The sequence below is a fragment of the Neophocaena asiaeorientalis genome, unplaced genomic scaffold, assembly GCF_003031525.2.
Source record: "Neophocaena asiaeorientalis asiaeorientalis breed wild unplaced genomic scaffold, Neophocaena_asiaeorientalis_V1.1 scaffold40, whole genome shotgun sequence".
NCBI lineage: Eukaryota > Metazoa > Chordata > Mammalia > Artiodactyla > Phocoenidae > Neophocaena > Neophocaena asiaeorientalis.
The window spans coordinates 4,870,177-4,894,801 of NW_020185335.1; the positions used below are offsets into that span (position 1 = coordinate 4,870,177).

The 24,625-nt window shown below is 38.2% G+C and overlaps 1 protein-coding gene across 7 annotated transcripts in view; it reads left to right on the forward strand.

Annotated features, from left to right (window-relative positions):
- The window catches only part of CNTNAP4 (contactin associated protein family member 4), a 259,706-nt gene that overhangs the window by 201,007 nt on the left and 34,074 nt on the right, over positions 1-24,625 (forward strand). For all 7 annotated transcript variants that reach the window (XM_024735646.1, XM_024735648.1, XM_024735652.1 and 4 more), the window contains 3 exons: positions 3,408-3,605; positions 7,869-8,025; positions 12,358-12,485. In XM_024735646.1, coding sequence (XP_024591414.1) covers positions 3,408-3,605; positions 7,869-8,025; positions 12,358-12,485 — 483 coding nt within the window. The remainder of the gene's footprint in view (positions 1-3,407; positions 3,606-7,868; positions 8,026-12,357; positions 12,486-24,625) is intronic.

Here is a 24,625-nt window from a genome sequence, read left to right on the forward strand (position 1 = left end):
TTACTTGTCAGGAAACAATGCCTTGGTTGCTAAGCAAAACAAATAGCAAAAAAAACCTGGAAGTCTGTGTTAAAGGATAATTTAATGTAAATATGTCTTAGAGATAGTGGATTTCCCTGGAGGGATTTGAAGCTTATCTCCCCCAGAGATATTTACCTACATTGTAAAACCTAAGAACTAGACCGCCCTCTCCTCAGAGATTTGTTGCATTCCAGAGTTCCTCTCTCACTCTTTGTCAGGGTGGAGATGTGCCAGCCATCCTCTATAAGCTCCAAGTCTTGTAATTTGGGGGTCCCTCTCTCGTGGTACAACTGCAGTAGGCTTAGGTGCATCTGGCACTCACTGCATCTAGAGAGAGTGAGAGAGTTAAAGATAAATAGATACAATGTGTATAGAAGGCAAGATAACTTGTTAGCTTGCAAGTGGGATGTCTCATACCCTTCACAGTTTCAGCCTTATCATTATTTTGCAGTTGCATCAGATGTCTTCTATTTACAAAGTTCTAAAATAGTTAAGAGGCAATGAAAATCTCAGAGCCACCACAGAATCACAACCAGATAACCTGGAAGGCTGTGCTCTAGTCTGGACAGTACTTTGTTTTTATTCATTCACATGTTTATTCCTTCAGTGACTAATGTCTTTTTCAGCACTTGCCAAGCCCACTTGCCGGAGGTACTATAGTTAGCAAATCAGAACCTATCAGTGTAGTTAGCAAATCAGAACCTATCAGTCTTTTAATAGTGGAAAAACCGATAGATTAAATCACAAAATACTAAATTATGCATTGTGAAGGCTACTTTTTTTTGTAGTTGTAATTTCTAAATAGGTATTTGTAGAAATATCAGATAACACAATCATGTCCGAAAGAACAGTATAATAGTTTGCAGACGTTCCTCTATTAGTAAAGCACATGCGATTTGGAGCATGGATGCTGGGCTCTCATTTCCATTGCTCAGAATCCATTGTGATGCTTTCATTGTCTCTGCTTTGCCCTGGACATCTTGATTATCTGATAAGCACGGCATCCCGGGTAACTTCCTCCTTGTAGCGCTTTATACTAGAAAATGAAATCACTTACAGAAACTATCATATGGAAATTTTAGAATTTCAAAAGGAAACATTTCTATGAGCAGCCCTTTAACAGCTGTCATGCACTATGGCCTTGGGTTTCTTACAATACCTTAAGAGACCTTACAAGAACACAATGTGTTCTTCATGACCCAGTGGACGCTAAGCGATAGGGAAGTCCCTCTCAGGGTGACCCAAAAAGCAAAGAGACAAAGGTTTCAAGGAGGTTTATTGTCCTGCTCTTTCAGCAGCTTCTCAGCCGGAGATGAGCTGCTTCATGCACGCCGTTGATTCCCCACAAGAAAAGATGAATCATTCTGCTGAATAATAAAAGCAGAGTCCAACAGAGGCTAGACTAACAGATTTGCCTGGTTAATAATCTTAAATTTCTAATAGTCAAGATTGTGTGGCTAAAATGATAGAATTTCAGACTTAATATATTGCCCCCTATATTCTGCCCTTTTTTTTTTTTTTTTTTCCAAATTTGGAAATGGAGGCTGAGATTTCGCCTGACTTTCTTAAGGGCACAGACACATGACAGATCTGCAGCTCAGGTCTCCTGGTGATCTCTCCACTGTACTGCTGTCTGGTCATCCATAATTAATTTCATGAGCTTATATATCATGTCCTCTTTAAGGAAAATAATTTACTGTTAAAGCGCTTTGGTGAGCTGAAATGCAAGGTGGAAATAAAAGTAACAGCTGTTGTTTCAGAGGAAAATAATGATCCACGCGTGGAGGGGAGTAAGGCTGTCAAATTTGCCTCCTGTCTCATTTACTTAACAGAACTCTCTACTCAAAATTCTGATGACCAGGAGACGGGTGGGACTGAAATTTCTTGTTTTGATTGCGTTGGTCCATGTGAATGTATTAGCTAAAAAGAGGCTGGCGGGGATTTCTACCTACTCTTTTCCTCCAATTTGGAATATTCTTCTTAATACAGAAGAGTTATGTGATTTAACAGCACATTAATAGCAGAGTTCTGACAACTTCCAATCTGTTTCTCACCTATTAAATCGGAGGCCTTTTGATTAATGTGTTCTTCGGTCTGCGTATGTCACAGTAAATATAATAAATTTATTGCTGGGAAAGTTGAAGGATAGATACAATATGCCATCTTCTGTTACAAACCTTGTCGGACTTTTGTTTCATCTAAATAGTTTTGGTAATCAGTATGATTGAAATGTTTACAGACATTCAGGTGCTAATAGTGATAGCTCTAGTACCTACTCAAAGATATATTATTTCTTGTGTTAGTTGAGTTGCTGATGCTGTACTGCATGTTCAAAAAAGTAACTTCTGGGGCTTCCCTGGTGGCGCAGTGGTTGAGAGTCCGCCTGCTGCTTCAGGGGACACGGGTTCGTGCCCCGGTCCGGGAAGATCCTACATGCCGCAGAGCGGCTAGGCCCGTGAGCCATGGCCGCTGAGGCTGTGCGTCCGGATCCTGTGCTCCGCAACGGGAGAGGCCACAGCAGTGAGAGGCCTGCGTGCCACACACACACACAAAAAGTAACTTCCTATTTGCATTGCATAATTATGCAGATCACATGATACCAAGATGAATATTTCAGATTTGATTTTAAAAGAAATAGATGTATTTCTGGTGTAATTTCCTAACATCTGTGTCCGATGAATATATATTTATGTGTGTGTTTGTGTATGTATCATAATCATATTATATATAGTTTTGTATCCTGCGTTCCCCACTTAAATATTTTGTACATTTTCCCATGTTGTGAAAAAATCCTCTATCCAAAACTTGATGTAAAACAGAAATACATGTACACTCATAATTAAAAATTGTCTGAAGGGAGGTATATATACGGGCCATAAAAGTTTGACTTTCTTTTTGCTGGCAGGATACGATAAGACTAGAAAAGTCATTGTTTACGTTATGTCATTTAAAATATTTTACAAATTCAAGGATACATTTTTTTTTCATATTGTAGCATCTCTGAATTCAGGATGCGTTAACAATCGAAAAATAATGACACATCTTCTAAAAGCAGAATGTCAGATTTGATGAAATGCACCACAAATTTTAATAATCAGTTTTCTTAACATTTTTCACCATGAATATTTTCTGGCTGAATTATATGAAAAAGTAGAATAAAAACGCTGCAAATGCGTGGCAATCGTATAAATTTCAGGGAAAAAAGTCACTTTAGTATAATTTAAAAGTTTTAAGAATCCATTTGTGTTGATTCTACCTCTCAGAGAGGTTTGATGACTAGAAAACTTTGACTCAGATAAAAGGTGATTTTGATTTTCTTTATTTATTTTAACTTTTGCAGACTAGTGATGGTCTCCTCTCTTTCTTCCCCCATTTCTGCATACAAGAAACTGCGTGGACCATCATCCAGCACAATGGCTCCGAGGTAACAAGAGTCCGCGGTACCAATCCAGAGAACCCCTATGCTGGATTTTTCGAATACGTGGCCAGCATGGAGCAACTGCAGGCCACAGTTAACCGTGCGGAGCACTGTGAACAGGAGCTGACCTACTACTGCAAGAAGTCACGACTTGTAAATAAGGAAGGTAAGTACATTGGGGCGTTTGTCCCCCTACACACGTCGCACAGTATGTTTTACTTAACCAGCTCCTGCGGAGTTTAAGTCGGCCAAGATGGAGGCCTAGAGCCGCCTAGTGTGTGTGCTCCCTGTGTCTTTAGCAAACGTGTCGCAGTCTGGAAGTCACAGAGATGCTGTTGTCTGAAGAAGAGAACAAGGTCAGTTCACACTGAGCTTTGTTCAAAGCCTTGATTGTCTTTAGAGTCTCTGCCTGCCCTTAATCAGAGAACTGCACAGAAAAGGGCTTTGTTCTGACACTCGATGAATGCGCGGTGTTGATCCCTCATAAAGGGCAAGTGACACATACGGTTGGTTTTTACCATGGAAAAGGGTTAATAAAAATATGAATTCGTTTTCTGAAAGTGACTATTCTGTGTGACTCTTTCACGGGTTGTTGACAGTTACCCTCTGGGTATAACTGAAAATTAGAACAGTCTGCTAGAAACAGTTTTTTTTTTTTTTCAGCAGCTCAAAGAGGAATCAGAAAACCATGTTTAACTCTTTCTTTTACTCTACTTTTAATAACCAGTCTCCTCCTAAATTATAGTTCTGGTCTTGTGTTTTCTCCCTTTAGAGCATCTCATTATGTGACAATATCTCGAGTCCCACCAGCTCTGCCTTAGTGCGGGCTTTAATGACCTAATATATGAAGTTACTGCAAGATCTTTCCTACTGGCCTCTCAGCCGGTCATCAGTCCGTATCTCCTGCCCACCCACTGTATCATCCAAAAGATTAATCTTCATGAAGAGAATTCACCTGTAAGAAACACACTGCTTCCATCACAACACTTTACTGTTTAAGAAGCTCCAGTGCCTTCCTAGCTCTTCCGTCCAGTACGGACTCTTCCATCTGGACGCCTCAGCTGCGTATTCTGGACTCACTTGCCTATGAACCTTCATGCCGCTCCCCAGCACACTGTTTTCTAGCAGCAGTAATCAGGTGTATTTTTCTTCAGCAGTCAGAGAAGATTCTAAGACACCTGCAAAATAAAGCTGCTTTGTTCCCTCTCATTTGTCGTCTTAAGCGAGGTTGGCGTTCCAGACAGAATGACAAGAACTTTAAAATGAAATGTGTTTCATATGTGAATATCATGTGTTATGTGGGTCACGCAGAAAAATTTTGAACTCCTGGTATGACCTTTGAATCTTTTGTTTCCAGTTAAGCCCCAATCCTATTTACTTGTCCACCCACTTAATCCAGTCTGATCATTTTCTCCCATATGCCTGAGTTCCACTCCCTCTTCCAACTTTTCCTCCTCCTTCTTTTTCAGAATGTTCTCATTCAGCCTCTTAACCCCTCCTAACTCTTCTCATCTTGCTGGTATCCCCTCAAATCTTAACCCCCTGAAACCCCAATCCCATCTGAGACTGACCATCAGACAGTTGTAGTACAAAGAGCATAGGATTTAGAGGTGGGGAGAGAGATCTGGATTCAAGGTCCAGGTCCCTTGTTGATTAGGTACAGAACTTGGATAGAAGAGTCTTTCTCAGTCTTTGTTTTCTCGTCACTGAATTGGGCCCAATCATACCAACCTCAGGGGGGCGTGGTCGTGGCTGGGTGGCATAACACATACAAAGTGCATGAAGTGAGCTCCTCTCTTCCCAGCTCTCCAGTGCGTCGTGGTTATAGTGAACCTACCAGTTCAGTATGCAGCTGATTGTTCATTATTAGTGAATATTGATATTGGAATCTAAAAAAGAAAAGTAGGTAAGCAAGTACAGAAGTGTATTCTAAGAAGAATGAGAACCATAATTTTAGAAGGGAAAATGAATGTGATGGAACAAAATGAACTGAGTTGCTTAACTAGAGAAGAAAGGAAAGGAAAGACAATCATCAAAATCACAAATGAGTCAAACTCTAAAAGAACCAGAACACGGAATCCCCAAGAATGTTAGTGAGCGAGCACCACACGAAGTCAAGGGGACAACAAGGAGTGTGAAGGATTCCCAGGTGTTTGGCAACCACTAGTAAAGAGAATAGTAAACTCTAGAAGGCTGTAGAACAGATGATGAGGATAACTGTTAAATACACAGAGTTTCCTCAGGTCTGTGACGCTAGAATTCATGTAGAATGGATTTGAGGTGGAAAAGAGGGAACAGTTTGGATTTGGAGGTCACAGTAAGAAATGTACGGGGAAGATCAGGAAGGTGGTGTCAGACAAGTTAAATTTAAAGTTTCAGATCTTGAGAATATAGCAGCTTCAAGTAATAATGGTGCCATAATTGTGGATGAATCAAGTTAAATGTATATGAAAATGTTTCCGGCAACCTGTGGGTCTGCAGCTCAGCACACTGGAAGGATGCTCAATATGAATACTCAAGCCATTTGGGATTTTAACTCTGAGAATAGAAATGATCTACCATGATCTCTGATACTTTATCATTTTAATTTCAACTTTAAAATTTTTTCATGTTTTTCTTAATTCTTCCTTATACTTATGTAAATTCTTTAGGACACTTCAAAAAGTCTTGGAGGAAACTGAAGGTATTTGGTATCTTTAAAACATTAAGTGGTTTCTATTTGTAGGGAAAATAGCAAATTTATTTACTTATTTATTTTTGGCTGTGTCGGGTCTTAGTTACGGCACGCTGGATCTTTGTTGAGGCACGCGGGATCTTTCGTTGCGGCGCAGGCTCTTTTGTTGCAGCACACAGGCTTCTCTCTAGTTGTGGTGTGCGGATTTTCTCTCTCTAGTTGTGGCACGCAGGCTCCAGGGCTCCTGGGCTCTGTAGTTGTGGTGTGGGTTTCAGAGTGTGTGGGCTCTGTAGTTTGTGGCACACAGGCTCTCTAGTTGAGGCACACGAGCTCAATAGTTGTGGCGTGCAGGCTTAGTTGCCCCACAGCATGTGGAATCTTAGTTCCCTGACCAGGGATCGAACCCGCGTCCCCTGCATCAGAAGGTGGATTCTTTACCACTGAACCACGAGGGAAGTGCCAGGGAGATAGCAAATTTAGATGCGAAAATATTATTCAGTATTTAGGAATAATGATTTATTTTTTTAAATCTATGAACACATAACGTTTTAAGCAGTATGTTGAAATAGATCTACTAAATGCTTCAAGCAGGTTTCGCCTTCAGTTGATCAGTTAATCATGCAATTAAAGAAGATGAAGATTCTTGATATTAATTAACGCATAACACAAGCTTCCAACAACTCCTTGTTTTCCCGGCATAGTGGACAGGAATGTGTAGTAACGCTGCGAGAGAGGTTGTTTGCATCAGCACAGGTCCAATTTAATAATAAGTTTTTATGAGGTTTGGCATTTGTAAGTAAGGGAGAAATTAGTAAAAGTAGGGCTAATGGCAGCAACTTAAAAGGTTTGTAAGTCAATGGAAAAATGATCAAGCACCTTTGAGGAGCTGACTGATTTGATGTCACCTTCTTCTCATGCCGTGATTCTCAAGTGACTATGAGTTTTCCTCTCTAACTTGTTGTTTCCCTAAGACAGATTGCCTGCATGCCGCATCTAAATGTTCTGTCTATTCTTTGCTCTAGTTCCTTGGCATCATGTTTAGTCTTAGCTCTGTGAAGGAGCTGGTCGCTGAACATTCATCATAGAGATAAATGCATTTGGTTAAGGGAAACTTTGTTTTTGAGTGGAGTATCTGCTTCAGGCGTAAAGATCTCTCAGTGTTATTTCTGTAGTCTTCAAATAAGTAGCCAAGCCAGTAAATGGAAGAAAAAATATACACTTTCAAACATATCTTAAATCATAACAAGGGAATGCTGTAATATGCCTAATGTTTAATAAACACCTAGTTTATTTTTAGCCAATAAATATATTGAGATAAATCACTAACTTTACATAGCATTTCATAATGTTTTAATGGGCATTTCATGATCTCAAATCAATTTTGTTTCTCATATGTTAATTACTGTGGTTTATAATTTGATGCCTTCTTGTTTCAAAAAATTATTTTTAACAAAATTACATGTGTGATTTGCTCTCAATACATTTATTTTTACTATTATGCCTGAATTAAATAGGAACTGCTGGTTTCTTTTCTACTCAAAGAAAAATATATCAATCACTTAAGCTTAAATAATGAAATGTTTTTTTAAAAACTTGCTTAAGGAAATGCCATCAATTACAGTGTTGGGAATATCACTACATCAAATCAATCTTTCTCCGTTCATTCTTTTTAATGACTTGGGAAGGAGGGAATTATACTGGATGGAAGGGTTGGGGTATAGAACAGATGTCACATTTCTCACCTTTGTCTTTCAGATGGAACCCCTCTGAGCTGGTGGGTTGGAAGAACCAATGAAACACAAACTTACTGGGGAGGTTCTTTACCTGATCCTCAAAAATGTACTTGTGGATTAGAGGGGAACTGCATTGATTCTCAATATTACTGCAACTGTGATGCTGACCGGAATGAATGGTGATTTCCATATGATTTCCTTATGCAAAATCAAGTTTATCATTTTTTTAAATGAGTCACTCAAAACATATATAAGTAGGCAGATACTAAACGAGGTAGTACAGTGAAGAAATTAAAGGTACGTTTTGATGAAATGTATTACAACCTGAATTCTAAATGGTAAGATCACTGTCTTTTCATTTGAATTTTTTGGTAATGGATCATGAGTCATACACCTTTTATTTCTGTAATATGATGAAACAGAGGCATCTGTTTCATGTCTGCTTTTCATTTTAATTCAATTATCATTCTCTTTAAAATTAAGTATAATTAAGAATTATATTATTCTCAAAATATATTTACAGCCTTTAATTACTAACACATCTCTTCAATAATCTGCCTATAAAACCTTTAAATATATAAACTTAGAATTTCCCACAATTATTTAAACGTGTAGCTCTTTTATTTTCTTAAAGGATACACTATGCTATGAAAAACTAATATTCCATTTATCATATTTTGAAAAAGGAAATCTATAATATTTAGGGATTTGAAAATCGAGCTTGAAATATCCCATTTATTCATTTGTCAAACATCAAAGACTGTTATATCAAAAACCAGATTATTTTAGAATACCCTAAAGGAGGCCTCTATATGGAGTCATTGATTATACTCTTATTGTTATATGTTCAGTATGAAGAATATTGTCTCTCTTACTCAAGATTTTTCAAAATTTCTACTCCTTTGGGAGTTACTTTTTTTTTTTCTTCTCTCTGCCTTCACAGAAAATGCCCACACAGTAATAAGTATTTTTAAATGTGAATAAAAAAATTTTAAACTAATCTAATCACCAATAACTCTCCAATGTCTGCATGACATTTTATTCATCAAAAATAATTTTTAAAAATAAGACTTTGAAATTTTTCATATTAAATTCTGCTTATGCTTAAGTAGCTTGCATAGAACTAACCTAACCCCAGATAACATTTGTAATCCCAGGAAAACTATTTATTAAAAACACCTACTTGTAGCAAGTGGAGAATAACCAAATGTAGGCAGAAACTACCAGGGTTGGGAGCCTTCAAACCTTAAAAGAAGGGAACTTGAGTGGGTGAGATTTATGTTTATGTGCCTTTTCCTTGGGGCTACTCACCAGACCGCCTACCATGGAGTGGCTAGAACTCAAAGAGAATACTAGATTTTTTTTGGCGGGGGGTATCAGAGGAAAGTTCAGAGCAGCCAGAATGACTAGAAATTGATTTCTGGACATGTCAGAAAGGAGAAAACCACTTAAGGGGAGACCACTATATCAACTCCTCTCAGACCCCTGACCCTTGAGCTGCACATGCACAGGGGAGATTTCTAGGAACCAAGCAGAGAGATGCAGCTGGGAAAGTGAACAAGCCACACAGGAATTTCAGCAGCAACCACCCGAGGAGAGAGAGAATTTAGAGCTTAAGTCTCATTAATTGAGATGGGCTTTGTAAAGCCCTCATCTTTCCATAGAAATGACAGAAGGTCCACTGCCTTTTACAGCAAAGAGGATGTCCAAGAACTGAGTATGATTGAAAACTACAAGTGAAACTGACACAGGCCCACCCTGATGAAGTAAAACCTCCATTATTGTGATAAGGTTGTGATTTAACTGCTTGTGAAAACAAAAGAAGTCTTCAGAGAATGATAACAGAATCCAGAGTCTCTACAATGTATCACCCATAATATCCAGAATATTATAACAATTATTGCTTATTCCTAAAAAGAGTAGACTTTGATCCAAAGTCAAGAAAATAAAAGTACCATTAGGAACAGGCCCTGGGACACAGGTGTTTGATCAGCAGGCAAAAACTTTAAAGCAACTGTTAAAAAACATATGAAGAATTGAAGGTAAAAATAATCACAAGTGAACAAAGGGTATTCTAAGCAGATAAATGAGAACTTTATTAAAGAAGCAAATGTAGGGACTTCTCTTGTGGTGCAGTGGTTAAGAACCTGCCTGCCAACGCAGGGGACATGGGTTCGATCCCTGGTCTGGGAAGATCCCTCGTGCCACAGAGCTCCCGAGCCCGCACACCACAACTACAGAAGCCTGCGCGCTCTAAGGCCCGTGTGCCACACGTCCTGAGCCCGTGTGTGGCAACCATTGAAGCCCATGTACCTAGAGCCCATGCTCCACAACAAGAGAAGTCACCACAGTGAGAAGCCCATGCACTGCAACGAAGAGTAGCCCCTGCTCACTGCAACTAGAGAAAGCCCGCGCACAGCAACAAAGACCCAACGCTGCCAAAAAAAGAAGAAAAGAAAAGAAAAAACGAAGCAAATGTAGATTTTAGAACAGAAAAGTACAACATCATCAGAAGTAAAATATTCACTGGATAGACTTCAGCTTTTATGGGAAATAGCAAAAGGAATCTTCAGTAAACCTGAAGGTACATAAGTAGAAATCATTCAGTCTGAAGAACACAGGAAAAAAAAAAAGATTGAGAGAAGCATTGACAGACCCTTTGTGGCTTGTGGGAAAATATCAATGATTTAACAGGCAAGAAATTGGAGTCCCAGAAGGGCAGGAAATAAAATGAAGCCATATATATATATATATTTGATGAAACTATGGCTGAAAATTTCTCAGATTTGCTTAATAAGTATCTCTGGAAGCAAGCCCCCAAGATGGCCCCCGATTTTCCACACTGCCTGTTGTTCACACCATTGTGTAATTTCCTTCTCTTGTATGTCACATGGACCTTGTGACTTGCTTTTAAGAACAGAATATGATAAAGGTGATGAGATGTCACTTCAGAGGTTGGGTTACAGAAGACTGTGACTTCTGACTTGCTCAAAATTCTCTGCGTCTTCTAGCCTTCTTGTTTCAGTATAGCAATCTGCCATGTCGTGAGCTCTCGTGGACAAAGAATTGAGGGTAGCCTTCAACCAACAGCCAGTGAATAACTGAGGCTGTCAGTCCAACCGCCAGCAGCCACAGGGTGAGCTTGGAAACAGAGCCTTCCCCACTCAAGTACTGAGCTGATTGCAGTCCTTGCCAACACTTTGAGTATAGCCTTGGGAGAGACCCTGAGACAGAGGATCATAAATCAGAAGAATCATAGACCGTAAAATGTCGTGTTTTAAGTCACTGCGTTCTGGGATAATTTGTTATGCCATAGTAGATAACTAGTACAACTTCAGTGTATGGATTCCAGAAACTCAGAAGATCTCAAGCAGAATAAAAACCCGAGAAAAACACACCTGGGTTTGTTGTTCACGTTGCCAAAAACCAGTGATAAAGATGAATGTTTTCAAAGTAGCCAGTTTGGGTGAATCTGGTAGAAGACATTCCATACAGGGGAATAAGGATACAAATGAAGGCTGACCTCTCATCAGGAGCACAGGTCAGAAGACAATGGAATGATACCCTTAGTGTGCTGGAAGAGGAAGCACTGTCAACCCAGAATTCTCTACAGGACGAAAATACATTTCACAAATGAAGGTAAAGTAAATTCCTGTTCAGATTAAACAAATGCTGAGAGAATCTGTTGTCAACACAACTGTACCGTAAGAAATACTGATGGAAATTCTTCAGGTTAAACAGAACTAACACCGGATTAAAACACAGATCTTCAGGAAGGAATGAGGGACACTGGAAATCATGAATATGTCAGTAAACGTAAAAGCCAGTGTTTAAATTTTTCTCTTGATTAGGTAAATTAAATTATAAAGTTTATAACATCTGGATTTAAAATATATTATTACAACCGTAGCACAAAGAACAGGTGTTTATGTAGGGAAGGATGTTAAAAATTATCCAATGGTAGGCTTCTGACATTTTATATTAAGTAATACAACATAAAATATAAGTAGACTGTGGTGGATTAAGGATGCGTCTTATAATCTATAAAGAAAATATTAAAATACAATAAACAGTCATATAGCTAAAGGGTGAGTAAAAAAGTAAAATCGAATGCAAAACAATATGAAGTAAACCAAGAGGAGGCATGAAAGGGGGAGCAAAAATACAAGATATCCTGTGGGAAAAAAATAAGAAACAAATACCAGAACGGTAGACCTGGAAACACACCACCAATTATTACACTAAATGGCAGTGGATTAACCATCTCATTTAAAAGGTAGAAAATGGCCAACAGAGTTTAAAAATCACCAACTACACTCCGTCTGCAAGGGACACTAAAATGTTGCCATATTTTTCCATTCTCAGATGAGTAATTTGATCCTGACTCTTCTGTGTGTGCAAATGTAGCTCAGAACATCTTGGCTTTGAAATGCAATAAGGACTATTGTTTACTTTATAACTATGTTCATCAGAATAATTTTAAGAATCTCGCTGTTGTTACTGTTTTTTAGGACCAATGACACGGGATTCCTTTCTTATAAAGAACATCTGCCAGTAACTAAGATTGTGATCACAGACACCGGTCGACCACATTCAGCAGCAGCCTATAAACTAGGGCCTCTGCTCTGCCGGGGAGACAGTAAGTGGTGGCGACGTGCCATAAACATGTCTGAGGAAAGTGATGTCACTTAAGAACCATGTTTCTATCTTATAATAATTAATCAGACTTCTCTTGTGAAAACTCACAAGCAGTGTCTGAAATCATTCCTATAGTCAATCAACAAAGCGCCCCTTATAGAATGCAAAGCCCGGGAATAAATGCTGTTACAGCAAACCTTGTTACGAGTTCAAGAGAAAGAAACCACAAAGCATTTCTATTTGATTGGTTCATAAACTCATTCCATCATTCCTAAATGTCTGCATGCCATTGTCTATAAAGGAAGGCCTCAGCGCTACATAAAATTATCACGAATGTATGGTGAGTTTTATACTGTTGGGCCTGGGGTGAAATTACAACATCAGTAGAATCAAATGTTACTTTAATCAAACACATTTCAACTTTTAATCTCATTTTCTTTTCCAGTTTGTGTGTGTGTGTTTTTAGTCTAAATCAGTGGTACCTGCTGTTTTGTATATTCAATGTATTAACACTCTAAACTGGAATTTTTTAGTTAAAATATAGTTTCATAGAAAATACATATTTTCAGCAGGGAATGAAATTAGCATACATATCCATTTATAACCTCTCTGAAGTCAGCTAGGTTAGAGACTGATGCGTCAATTATTTTTGCTTTTAGTTATTTCCAGAACTTAAAATGCAAATAGAAGAAATATTTATTTACCTTAAAAGTATATCCTAGGGCTTCCCTGGTGGTGCAGTGGTTGAGAGTCCGCCTGCCGATGCAGGGGACACGGGTTCGTGCCCCAGACTACCATCCCCAATCTTTATCACCTCTACTTCCTGTTCTGCCAGTAGGCCTTAAACAGCCACTTAAAGATGACATAGGATATTTCGCGCAGAGAAAAGTTATGTGCAAAGAGATGAGATTGTCAACACAGGATGCATCCTGAGGAATGCAATGATTTTGCGTGACTATAGAGAAATTGTTCTGTACATCACATGCACTCTTCACTGCTGGCTCTGATCTTAAGCCTTCAGGGGCTCAGGCCGGCTTCCTCCATTTGCCACCATCCCTGGGGAATTGTTCTGCTTTGACTAAGGTCACTCCCAACTCTGTCCCTTAAGGGTTCTTTCTTTCAGACTTCCTGTCATGAACTTAAGCACACAGCATCTTTTCCCTTAGGGCAGTGACTCTCCATCCAAGGTGATTTTGCTCCCTCAGGGGACATTTGGCAATATCTGGAGACCGTTTTGGCTGTCACAACTGTGAGGGGTTTTATGCTACTGGCATCTAAAGGGAGAGGCCAGAAATGCTGTAAATATCCTACAGTGCACAAGACAGCCCTCCACCACAAAGAATTATCTTGTCCAAAAGACCCATAGTCTTAAGGTTGAGAAACTAGAGCGTTAAACTTTTGTGACCACGGGGATGCAGAAGGAGTCTGGCAATATCAGGAATGAGGATTTACAAATACTGTAAGGATTTAGAGACCTGCTGATTAATATCTGACTTATTAATGAAACAATCACTGAGAGCTTTCCTTGGCCTTCTTGTCCCCCATATCTACTTTAGCGTTGAGGCTCATCGCCACATAAGGTCATAGAGCATTTTCTGCATAAAGGGCCCTTTTTAAAAACTTTCTCAGTCTGAAGAATGATGGTGGCAGCGTAATGAATGCCCCCATTTTCTCTGTATGGGCAGACTGTATCTCTGAGGGTGCAATGCCCTAGACACAGTTTTTTTCCTTTCCAAGTGAGATACACTGGGCAGATGTAGGGCTTCTAGATATGGGATCATGCACAGTGGGCCTTATAAGCAGAGGAAAGATATGTGGATGTTATCCTGAAGGCATTAGGACTGGAACACTAGTTGGGCCTGGGATAATTTAAGACTTAGCTTAATTCTTATGATCCAACTGAAAGCATGGAAATCAGTTACAAACCTAAAGACAGGAAGGTGACCTTTGACGTAAGACAAGGAAAATGATGAAGGCTTGAACTAGGCAATAGTTGTCATGGGGCTTAAATAAGGGGCTCAATTAGGGAGGTAAGTTCAGTATGATTTGGACGGGAGTGAGGGTGAAAAGCTGTGAGGATGATCTCCAGCCTCCGACTTGAGTAAAGCAGGTAGCACCGTTTGTTGAGACAATAAGAATGCTAGTACCCTTCATTGAGACACAGAATTTTTAGATTTTCTTTGAACAGAAAAATGGAAAGATGAAAATAAAAAAATGATATTTTGGGTTTATCACACAAACCAGAGATGTTGAAAATTTCATATCTAGCCATATTTTTCTAGGAAAGAAGACAGAAGCCTTGAGAAAGCAGGACAAATAAACAAAAATGAGTGAGACCTACAGGTACCAGATATGAACTTGCTCCTAACTCCAAGTCTTTCTTTTCATTGTTTTAAATGTAGATGGGTATAAAATTTTGTGTTACCACTGCTATTATTGCTTAATGTCAGAAGTCATAGATAATATCGTTAGGTGTTTTACCAAAAGCACAAAAGATATGAATGACAAAGTCCCCTTTAAAGTTGTGCTGCAGATATAAAACTTAGTAAATATTGTTGACCTTAAAGAATTTCTTTATTTATGAAATGGAAATATGTTTTTTGAAAAATATGTGAAAAGTAAACGGCAGAATTCAACATCCTACTTATGATAAAAACTAAGCAAACTACGAACTTAAAAAAACTTTCTCAGTGTTTCAAAAGGCATCTGTGAAAATCTGAAAATATGACTATCCTGAATAGTCACAGACTTAATGCTTCCTCTCTAAAATCAGGATCAAGACAAGGATCTGTTCTCACCTCTCCTATTCAATATCATACTGTTGGTCCTAGCACATGTAGTATGTCAAGAAAAGGAATTCGAGTCATACAGATCAGAAAGGAAGAAATAAAATGTCTCTATTTGCTAAAGACATGGTTTTCTAGGTAGAAAATTCTTAAGAATTTGTAAAAAAATAAGTGAGTTTAGCAAGATTACAGGATGCAAGGTCAATATGCAAAAAATAAATTATATCTCTATATGCTAATAATGAAAAACTTTAAATTGAAAATTTTAAAGTACCTTTTAGAGCAGCACCAAAAAAATGAAATAATTTGGTATAAACATAACAAAAATACATAACATTTATGAGAAATAATTAAAGAACTAAATAAAAATGTAATACTCATAGATTGAAAGATTTGATTTTGTTAAGATGTCAGTTTTCCCCAAATTGATGTACAGATTGAATACACTCTCAATCAAAATCCAGCAGGCATTTTTTTTTTTTTTTTTTTTGCAGAAATTGGCAAGCTTATTCTAAAATGTATAGGGGGAAGCAAAGAAGCTAGATTGGCTAAAACATTTTGAATAATAAAAACAAAATTGGAGACTTAGCTATCTGATTTTAAGGCTTGTTGCAAAACTACACAATTCAAATCAGTATACATTGATATCGAGATAGACAAATCAATTAATGGAGTAGAATAGGTATATGTATACACACACACATACATATGCACATAAGGCAACTCAAGGGAGAAAGAATAGTCCTCTTCAAGAAACAGTGCTGGAACAATTAGAATCCATTTGCAAAAACAAAAACAATAAAAGAATTTTATCCCATACTTCAAACTGCATATAAAAATTAACTCAATCACAAACTTAAATGTATACCCACAAACTATAAAACTTCTCTAAGGAAATATAGAAGAAAATCATAGTGACCTTGGGTTAGGCACAGATTTCTTAGATGCAACATCAATAACATGATCCATAAATTTTTTTAATGATAAGTTGGGTTTCACCAAAATTAAAAACTGCTTTTAAAATGACATTGGGATTGAGATTGGTATTGACATATACACACTACTATATATAAAATAGATAACTAATAAGAACCTACTCTGTAGCACAAGGAACTCTACTCAATATTCTGTAATGACCTACATGGGAAACGAATCTAAAAAAGAGTGGATATATGTATATGTATAACTGATTCACTTTGGGACACAGCAGAAATTAACACAACATTGTAAATCAACTATACTCCAATATAACTTAATTTTTTAAAAATGGAAAGAAGAACCACACATGGGGAGAAAATATTTGCAAAGCGCATATCTGATAAAGGCTAGTATCCAGGATATATGAAGACTTCCTAACAGTGCAATTAAAGAAAAATTCAGATTAACAAATGGGCAAAAGATTTGCACATACATTTTGTCAGATAAAATATACAGATTCCAAATAAACACATAAAAAGGTTTTCAACATCATTAGTCATTAGGGAAATGTACAATAATACCACAAGGAGATACCAATATATAACTATTAGAATGGCTGAAATTGTAAAAGAATAATAAAACAAAGAAACTGACTAGTAAAGATTTTAGTAACATGGGTATTTTCCAGGATACTCCTAGGATCTTACTGAATATGTTTCTGACTTCTACTAACTTTAGAGACAAAGGGTCAACGGAAAGAATCACGGGAAAACATCTGGGTTTACAGTTAATAGAAAGATTATAACTAGGAGGGCTCGTACATATATTTTCGTTTCTGCTCACTCTCCTGGGAGCAGTGGGACCATCTTCATTTTTGAGGTGCCATCAGAAGTCTTCTAGACCAGGGGTCCCCAACTCACAGGACGCGGACTGATACTGGTCCGTGGCCTGTTAGGAACCGGGCTGCACAGCAGGAGGTGAGTGGCAGGCGCGCGATTGAAGCTTCATCTGCTGCTCCCCATCGCTCCCTATCGCTTGCATTGCCGCCTGAACCGTCCCTCCCCGCCACCGCCCATCCGTGGAAGAATTGTCTTCCACGAAACCGGTCCCTGGTGCCAAAAAGGTTGGGGAGCGCTGCTCTACACCAATAATTCTTCAACTTCAGCATGCATTAAATATTATTGGAGAGCATGTCAGGTGTAGTTGCGTTATCTTCAGAACTCTCCCCTCACACTATGGAGAAAGCATAGTAGTATTGACCCCCGGGGTTAAATTTTTTTGACATCAATCAGGAGGATACCTACACGGAACTTCCCCTGTTTCTGCAGGTCCTGCAGCACAGAGAAAATTCATCGACCACTGATGGCATCTGGCTCCATTTCCTCTTCACTTGCTTTCTTTCCTTCATCTGCAGCATACCTCCAGTCCTTTTACTGAAACCATGCACACTCACATTCACACCCTTCCTACATGAAGCCTTCCACAGGTCTCTAGAGGACTTTACCTACACTTTCAAAGGATGTCCAGTAAATTACGAAGATATACTTATCATACTGGCTTTTAATTATTTCTGAGCCTCTCAAGAGCAGGTCCATTGCTCATTTATTATTGTATTCCTGACACCTAGTACATTACCTGTTACATGAAAGATAATCAATAAATAGCAGCTTATGAAAGAATGAGAATGATCTATCATACACAGCTCCAGAAACCTATAGCTTGGAGTTACTCGTGAGAGAACAGGAATAAGTTTTTTATTGTATAAGCAATTAAATGATATGCAAATATATACTTTTAATTAAAGGAGTTTATATTTTGAAAGACTTATTCTGAATTTTAAAAATCACAAAGTACAAAGGATGTTTAGTACCATCCTGAGCCATTTCTCATTCATGTACGTGGGCTTGAGGCAGTGAAAGTGCTTTCAAATAAGCACACGATTTTACTTAATACTTTTGATTTTTCACTCTTTTAATAAGACAGTGTTTTTATAAAACTGAAATACTACTTCTTGAAGAAAGAAAAATATCTTATGACTTATTTTGCTTTTTTTTTTTTTGCGGTACGCGGGCCTCTCACTGCTGTGGCCTCTCCCGTTGTGGAGCACAGGCTCCGGACGCACAGGCTCAGCGGCCATGGCTCACGGGCCCAGCCGCTCTGCGGCACGTGGGATCTTCCCGGACCGGGGCACGAACCCGTGTCCCCTGCATCGGCAGGCTGACTCTCAACCACTGCGCCACCAGGGAAGCCCTCTATGTATCTTTTGATGGACTATATTTCATTATGAAGGAATGCTTTATTTTTATTTTTCCCCCAAAGAGTTTGTATGTGCTTTATTCTCAGAATTCTTTCAAATTTGACAAGGTCTATCTGTTACCTTAATGCTTAAAAAAAAGTTAGGCTGGCAACATTTTCTTTCAGAAATTTGTGGACAGCGCTCCTGTATCTTCTAGTTTTTAATGTTGCTGTGGGAAATTCTGAGGCCAAACTGACTTTTCCAGCTTGAGGTGATTTGCTTTTTCTGACAGAATAACTTAAGGAATAGTTATCCTTATAGGTCAGTACTTAACAAGGATGCATCTCAGTTTTGTGCGCTGGTATTAATTTTTCCTGAAACAGGCTGTGATGTAAAATGTATACCTGCATTTTATAATCGGTTTAAAGAGTTGTAAGCATGATCTAAATTTCTGCTCTCAATTTGTTTTTCTGGACAAGGTAGTATTTTTAACTCTTTGGCATTTGAATTTTTCAACCAATTTTATGAAATGTATTTCTTCTCAGTTAATTCATTGTGTTGAAATTTTATGTCTCACCAAGGCACCCTCAAAACCTACATGGTTAGAAAAGATTGTTCTAAGTTTCTTTTTCTTAGACTCTTGTCATTGAAATTAGTTTCTTCATTTTGCCTGCATCGACTTGTTCAGCTGTCTGAGAAATCAGAGCTGCCAGAATGCGTTAAATAATCAAAGGTGCACGTAGGCAATAAATAACTTTGCAGAAGTAGTATTCTTAGACTGGAAAAAGATGTTGACTAGTGATTTGGTTAATTTCTCTTCCATTGACAGAGTTCTGTTCCATTTGGCAGACTACATATAAACTATTAAAAAGAATGAGGATCAATTCCATTTTAACAGATAATCATATAATTTTGCAAGCTCCACTATATCTGATAATCCTTCACCATTAATAAATTCTTTTTACGTTAATTCTTATGTTTCATTTTGTTTTCTTTCCTTGGGTTTCCTTTATTTAATTTTCTTAAAGTTTCTCCACCCTTTTAACCCCCTCATCTTCTTGCTTTTCTTCTTTCTTCTTTCCCTTCGGTCTCCTCTCTTTACCTTCCTCTTTCTACTTGTTTACCAAAGAATTTGAGTATATTTATGAGATACATGTGATACAACCAAACTGGGTGTAATTACTCTAAGCTTTCTGATTGCTATTATGACAAAGAGAATCTTATAATTTCATTCAACAAATATTTATTGAGCCCATACACTGTACCATGTCTTCCCCATATTGAGACTGACAGGGAGAGAGAGAAACAGCAGTGAACGAAATAGGCAAAAATAAATAGAGAAGAAGGTCTGCATTCTTGGAGCTCAAGTTCTCCTGAGGTGGGGGAGATGGACAACAAATAAGTAATCGGGTGTGACGGACACTCATAAGTATTGTGAAGGCAGTGCAGCTGAGAGAGGACTGGGGTGGGATTGAGCATTTAAAATACGATGGTTATTAGGTGCTCACTATGAAGGTGGCATTTGAATAAAAATCTGAGGGAAATAAGAGAGCAAGGCATGTGAGTATCTGTGAAAGAGTACTTTACACAGCGGGGAAAGCCAGAGTATCCACGCAGAGATGGGACTGTTGCTGATATGGTCATGGAACAGCAAAATGGCCCGTATGTTCAGAGCAGAGTGTGCAAAGAGGAGAAGGGTATAAGTCAGAGAGGAAACTGGTGGTCAGATCACTGAGGGTTTTGAAAGGTCTTTATTTTTCAACCTGAATGAGAATGGAAAACAGGAGAGAATTTTGGGAGGAGGAGCAGTGTGGTCTAACTTATGCTTTAGTGAGACTGAACAGGGTAGAGCTGACGAGCATATCACCAACAGCCGAGGGATAGTGATGGCTTGGACCATGGGCACAGTGATGATAGTGGTAACGTGTGTATTGTTCAAAAGGAGAAGCAATCACATTTGCTGATGGATTGATGTAGGTTGCAAAAGGAGTAGTCAAGAATGATACCAAGGTGTTTGGTCTCACAGTCAATTAGAGGCATGGAATTGGCACTAACTGAGATGGAGAAGGTTGCTGCTGGGGTCAAGGAGTTGCAGAGGAGTGTTAAGAATTCTGTTTTTGAACATATTAACGCTGAGATGCTCTTAGACATTTACATAGAGATGTGGAGTTGTTAGTTTGAGAGTTCCAGGCTTCAGCTGTATATTTATAAGTCAGCAGCCTATTTAAAGCCATGAAATGGCCCGCAAGAGTTTTTATGGGTGGAGTAGTATAATGACAGGGCCTTGAGACGTTCCCACACTGATAGGTTGGGGAGTTGAGGAAGAAGAAAGAAAGGAAACTGAGAACGATACCACTAATGAGAAAGGCAGATGAATGCTGGTATCCTGTACTCCAAATGAAGAGAATATTTCAAAGAGAGGAAAATAATCAATCATTAATTGTTGCTGATAGGTTTAAGTAAGATGTGGGCTGCGAATTGACAAAGGACCGGTATCTAGAGATACTAGACCCCTCAAAAGTCAACAATGAAAAAAGAAGCAGCAGTCCAATTAAAGTATGGATGTTATGAAATGAATTGTTCCCTACCCCCAAAATTCACATGTTGAAGCCCTAACCCCCAATGGGACTGTATTAGGCAGTGGGGTCTTTAAGGAGATAATTTAAGTTAAATGATGTCATAAGCATGGGTCCCTAATCTGATTGGATTCATGTCTTTATAAGAAGACAAAGAGACATCAGAGAGCCCTCTCTCTCTCCACCTGTGCACAGAGGAAAGGCCATGTGAGGACATGGTGAGAATGCAACCATCTGCAAGCCAGGAACGCGATGGGTAAATGACATGAAGAGAGATTTCAACAAGTAGGGAATACAGGGGGCAATTAAACACCTGAAAAAATACTCAAAGTCATTAACCACTGGGCAAACGCATATTAAAACCACAATGAGATATCACTACACACCTTTCAGAATGGCTAAAATTAAAAAAGAAAATAGTGACAACACAAAATTCTGGTAGGTATGTGGAGAAACTGATCACTCATACATGCTGGTGGCAATGTAAAATGATATGGCCGCTCTGGGAACTCTTGACAGTTTCATAGAAAACAAGCATGCAACTCTCATACGACCCAGTGATTGTACTCCTTGGCATTTATCCCAGAGAACTGAAAACTTACATTTGTACAATAACCTGTACGTGGATGTTCATAGCAGCTTTATTTCTAATGGCTGAAAACTGGAAACAACCCAGATGTCTTTCACCAAGTGAATGGTTAAATAAATTGTGAAACATCCATGCCATGGAATACTACTCAGCAGATAAAAGGAATGAACTATTGACATACACAGCAAGCTGTGTGAATCTTCAGAGAGTCATTATAAGTGAAATAATTGTCAGTCTCAAACGCTAATGCCTTTGAGCATTAGCCTTTATTAGTAAATGCCTTTATTTGTAGAGCATTTTTCAAATGACAATGGAGAACTGATTAGTGGTTGCCGGGGTTAAGGAGGGGTTGAGGGCAGGATGGAAGAGGGTATGGCTTTAAGAGGGAAGCCTAAGGAATACTTACAGTGATGGAAACGTTCTGCAACTTAACTGTATCAATGCCAGTACCCTGGTTGTGATATTGTACCACAATTTTGCAAGATGTTATCATTGTCGGAAACTGGGTAAAGGGTACACAGAATCTTTATTATTTCATACAACTGCATGAAAATCTACAGTTATCTCAAAATAAAAGTTTTCATTAAAGAAACCCATATTTCCAGCTTTTTAAAATGATTAAGTGCTCAGAAAGATTCATTTGACTAGTAAACTATCCCTTGCCTTTGCATTTCTGTATTTCATTTTATTTTATTCACTTTTAAGAAAGGTAGTGTTGGGGGCTTCCCTGGTGGCGCAGTGGTTAAGAACCCGCCTGCCAATGCGGGGGACATGGGTTCGAGCCCTGGTCCGGGAAGATCCCACTATGCCGCGGAGCAACTAAGCCCGTGCGCCACAACTACTGAGCCTGCGCTCTAGAGCCTGTGAGCCACAACTGCTGAGCCCACGCGCCACAACTACTGAAGCCTGCGTGCCTAGAGCCCGTGCTCCGCAACAAGAGAAGCCACCGCAATGAGAAGCCTGCACACCACAGTGAAGAGTAGCCCCCGCTTGCCGCAACTAGAGAAAACCCACTCGCAGCAACGAAGACCCAAAGCCACCAAAAATAAACAAATAAAATTTTTAAAAAAGGCAGTGTTACCAAACTCATCAGGTTGTATGCACTAAATATGTACAGCTTTTCACTTGTCAATCATACTTCATATAAGTGGTTTTGAAAAAGAAGGAAAGGTAGTTTTAGCATGTCATATGCATTTTGATTTTAAAAGTAAAACAATGTCTTAAAAAACAACAGATTTTTCAAATACTGTCCTTTTTTAAACATCTTTATTGAGATATAATTCACATCCCGTGCAATCCACCCATGTAAAGTGAACTATTCAGTGACTTTTAATATATTCATAGCATTGTGTAACCATTACTGTAATCAATTTAGAACATTTTCATTACCCTAAAAAGAAGTCTTCACCTCTTAGCCCCTGTCATCTTTCAATCCTTCCATCTTCCCAGCCAACTAATCTACTTTCTGTCTCTATAAATCTGTTACTTTTAAAAGGAGAATCATTATCATTAATAAATGATATAAATAAAAGTTTAGCAAAACAGGCATTTTAAAAATTACTTGTAATCTTAATATTCTACTAAGTTAATGTTCCTATACGGGCTCTTTTTACTTTATGTATGGAATTAAATACTTAGTACATCTTCCTTTTCTATGTAAAAAACCACATGGATCCCGTTATTCATTACAATTTCTTTTGAATTCTGGGAAGTTAATAAGTAAGTGGCATCCCTGAAAGAATCTTTCCAAATCTCTAGCACCCTATATTGAATGTAATTGAGAACATACTAATTATTAATTACTTTTATTAATTATTAGTAATATTACTTAGAATAATGCATCATGGTTTTTTAGCATACATACATACATACATATATATATATATATATATATATATTCTTCTTCAGATTCTTTTCCCATATAGGTTATTACAGAATACTGAGTAGAGTTTCCTGTGTTATACAGTAGGTCCTTGTTGATTATCTGTTTTATATATAGTAGTGTGTATATGTTAATCCCAAACTCCTAATTTATCCTCCCCCACCCCACATTTCTCCTTTGGTAACTATAAATTTGTTTTCTGTTTCTGTGCGTCTGTTTCTATTTTGTAAATAAGTTCATTTGTATCATTTTTTAGATTCCACATATAAGTGATATCATATGATATTTGTCTTGCTCTGTCTGACTTACTTCACTTCATATGATAATCTCAAGGTCCATCCATGTTGCTGCAAATGGCATTTTGTTGGGAAGATAAAGAGCATTCATATAGTAAGTGATTGCATTCTGGTCTGCTCCAGGCGTAGCTGAGGGATTTTTAATCCACCCCAGCCATGAAATCCTCTCTTCAAAAGACCTGCCGCTTCTGGCTGGTGTCTGCCTGCTGGGCTCTGCTCTGCTTCCTCTTTCTTGCCCCTCCTTTCTCAGAGGCAGCCCAGAGCCTCCTGGGTGCTTCCTGGCACAGTCTGTAAAGAGCGGGGCTATCATTTGGAAATATTGGCCTTTCCTGTCTTTATAGTTGTTGTGAATTAGCAGCAATTTCTTAATTCAATAAAGTGTTCTTACTTCATTTTTTTTACCTATTGTGAGTCTGTAAAATAAGGTTTGCTAACCAGATAAATGTGGTTCTATGTGTGTGTGAATGTTTAAACTACCTAAGGTAATAAATTGTTTTCATTACTGTAGAAGCATTCATTGTAAAAATAGCAATTCAAAGAATTGTTCCTCTGTTTCAGCCCGTTCCCTGAAGCCCTCTGTACGATGCTTTATTGGGTTAGTTGTGATATAAAAATGAAACAAGTGGGATATTATGTTCTTATAGTAATAATATCTAATTTAGACCTTTAAGTAATTCTGAGGGTTCCTCTTAGTAATCACTCCAGATGAGCAAGATTTAATAATACTCCATAATTTAAAGTTACAGCTTTATTTTAATGTTCACACATTTCAACAGAAAGGCATTTAATTCCTTCTAAACATAGGTCAGGTAAACACTTCTAAGAACACTAATGTGTTATTACCCCGGCTTGATATTT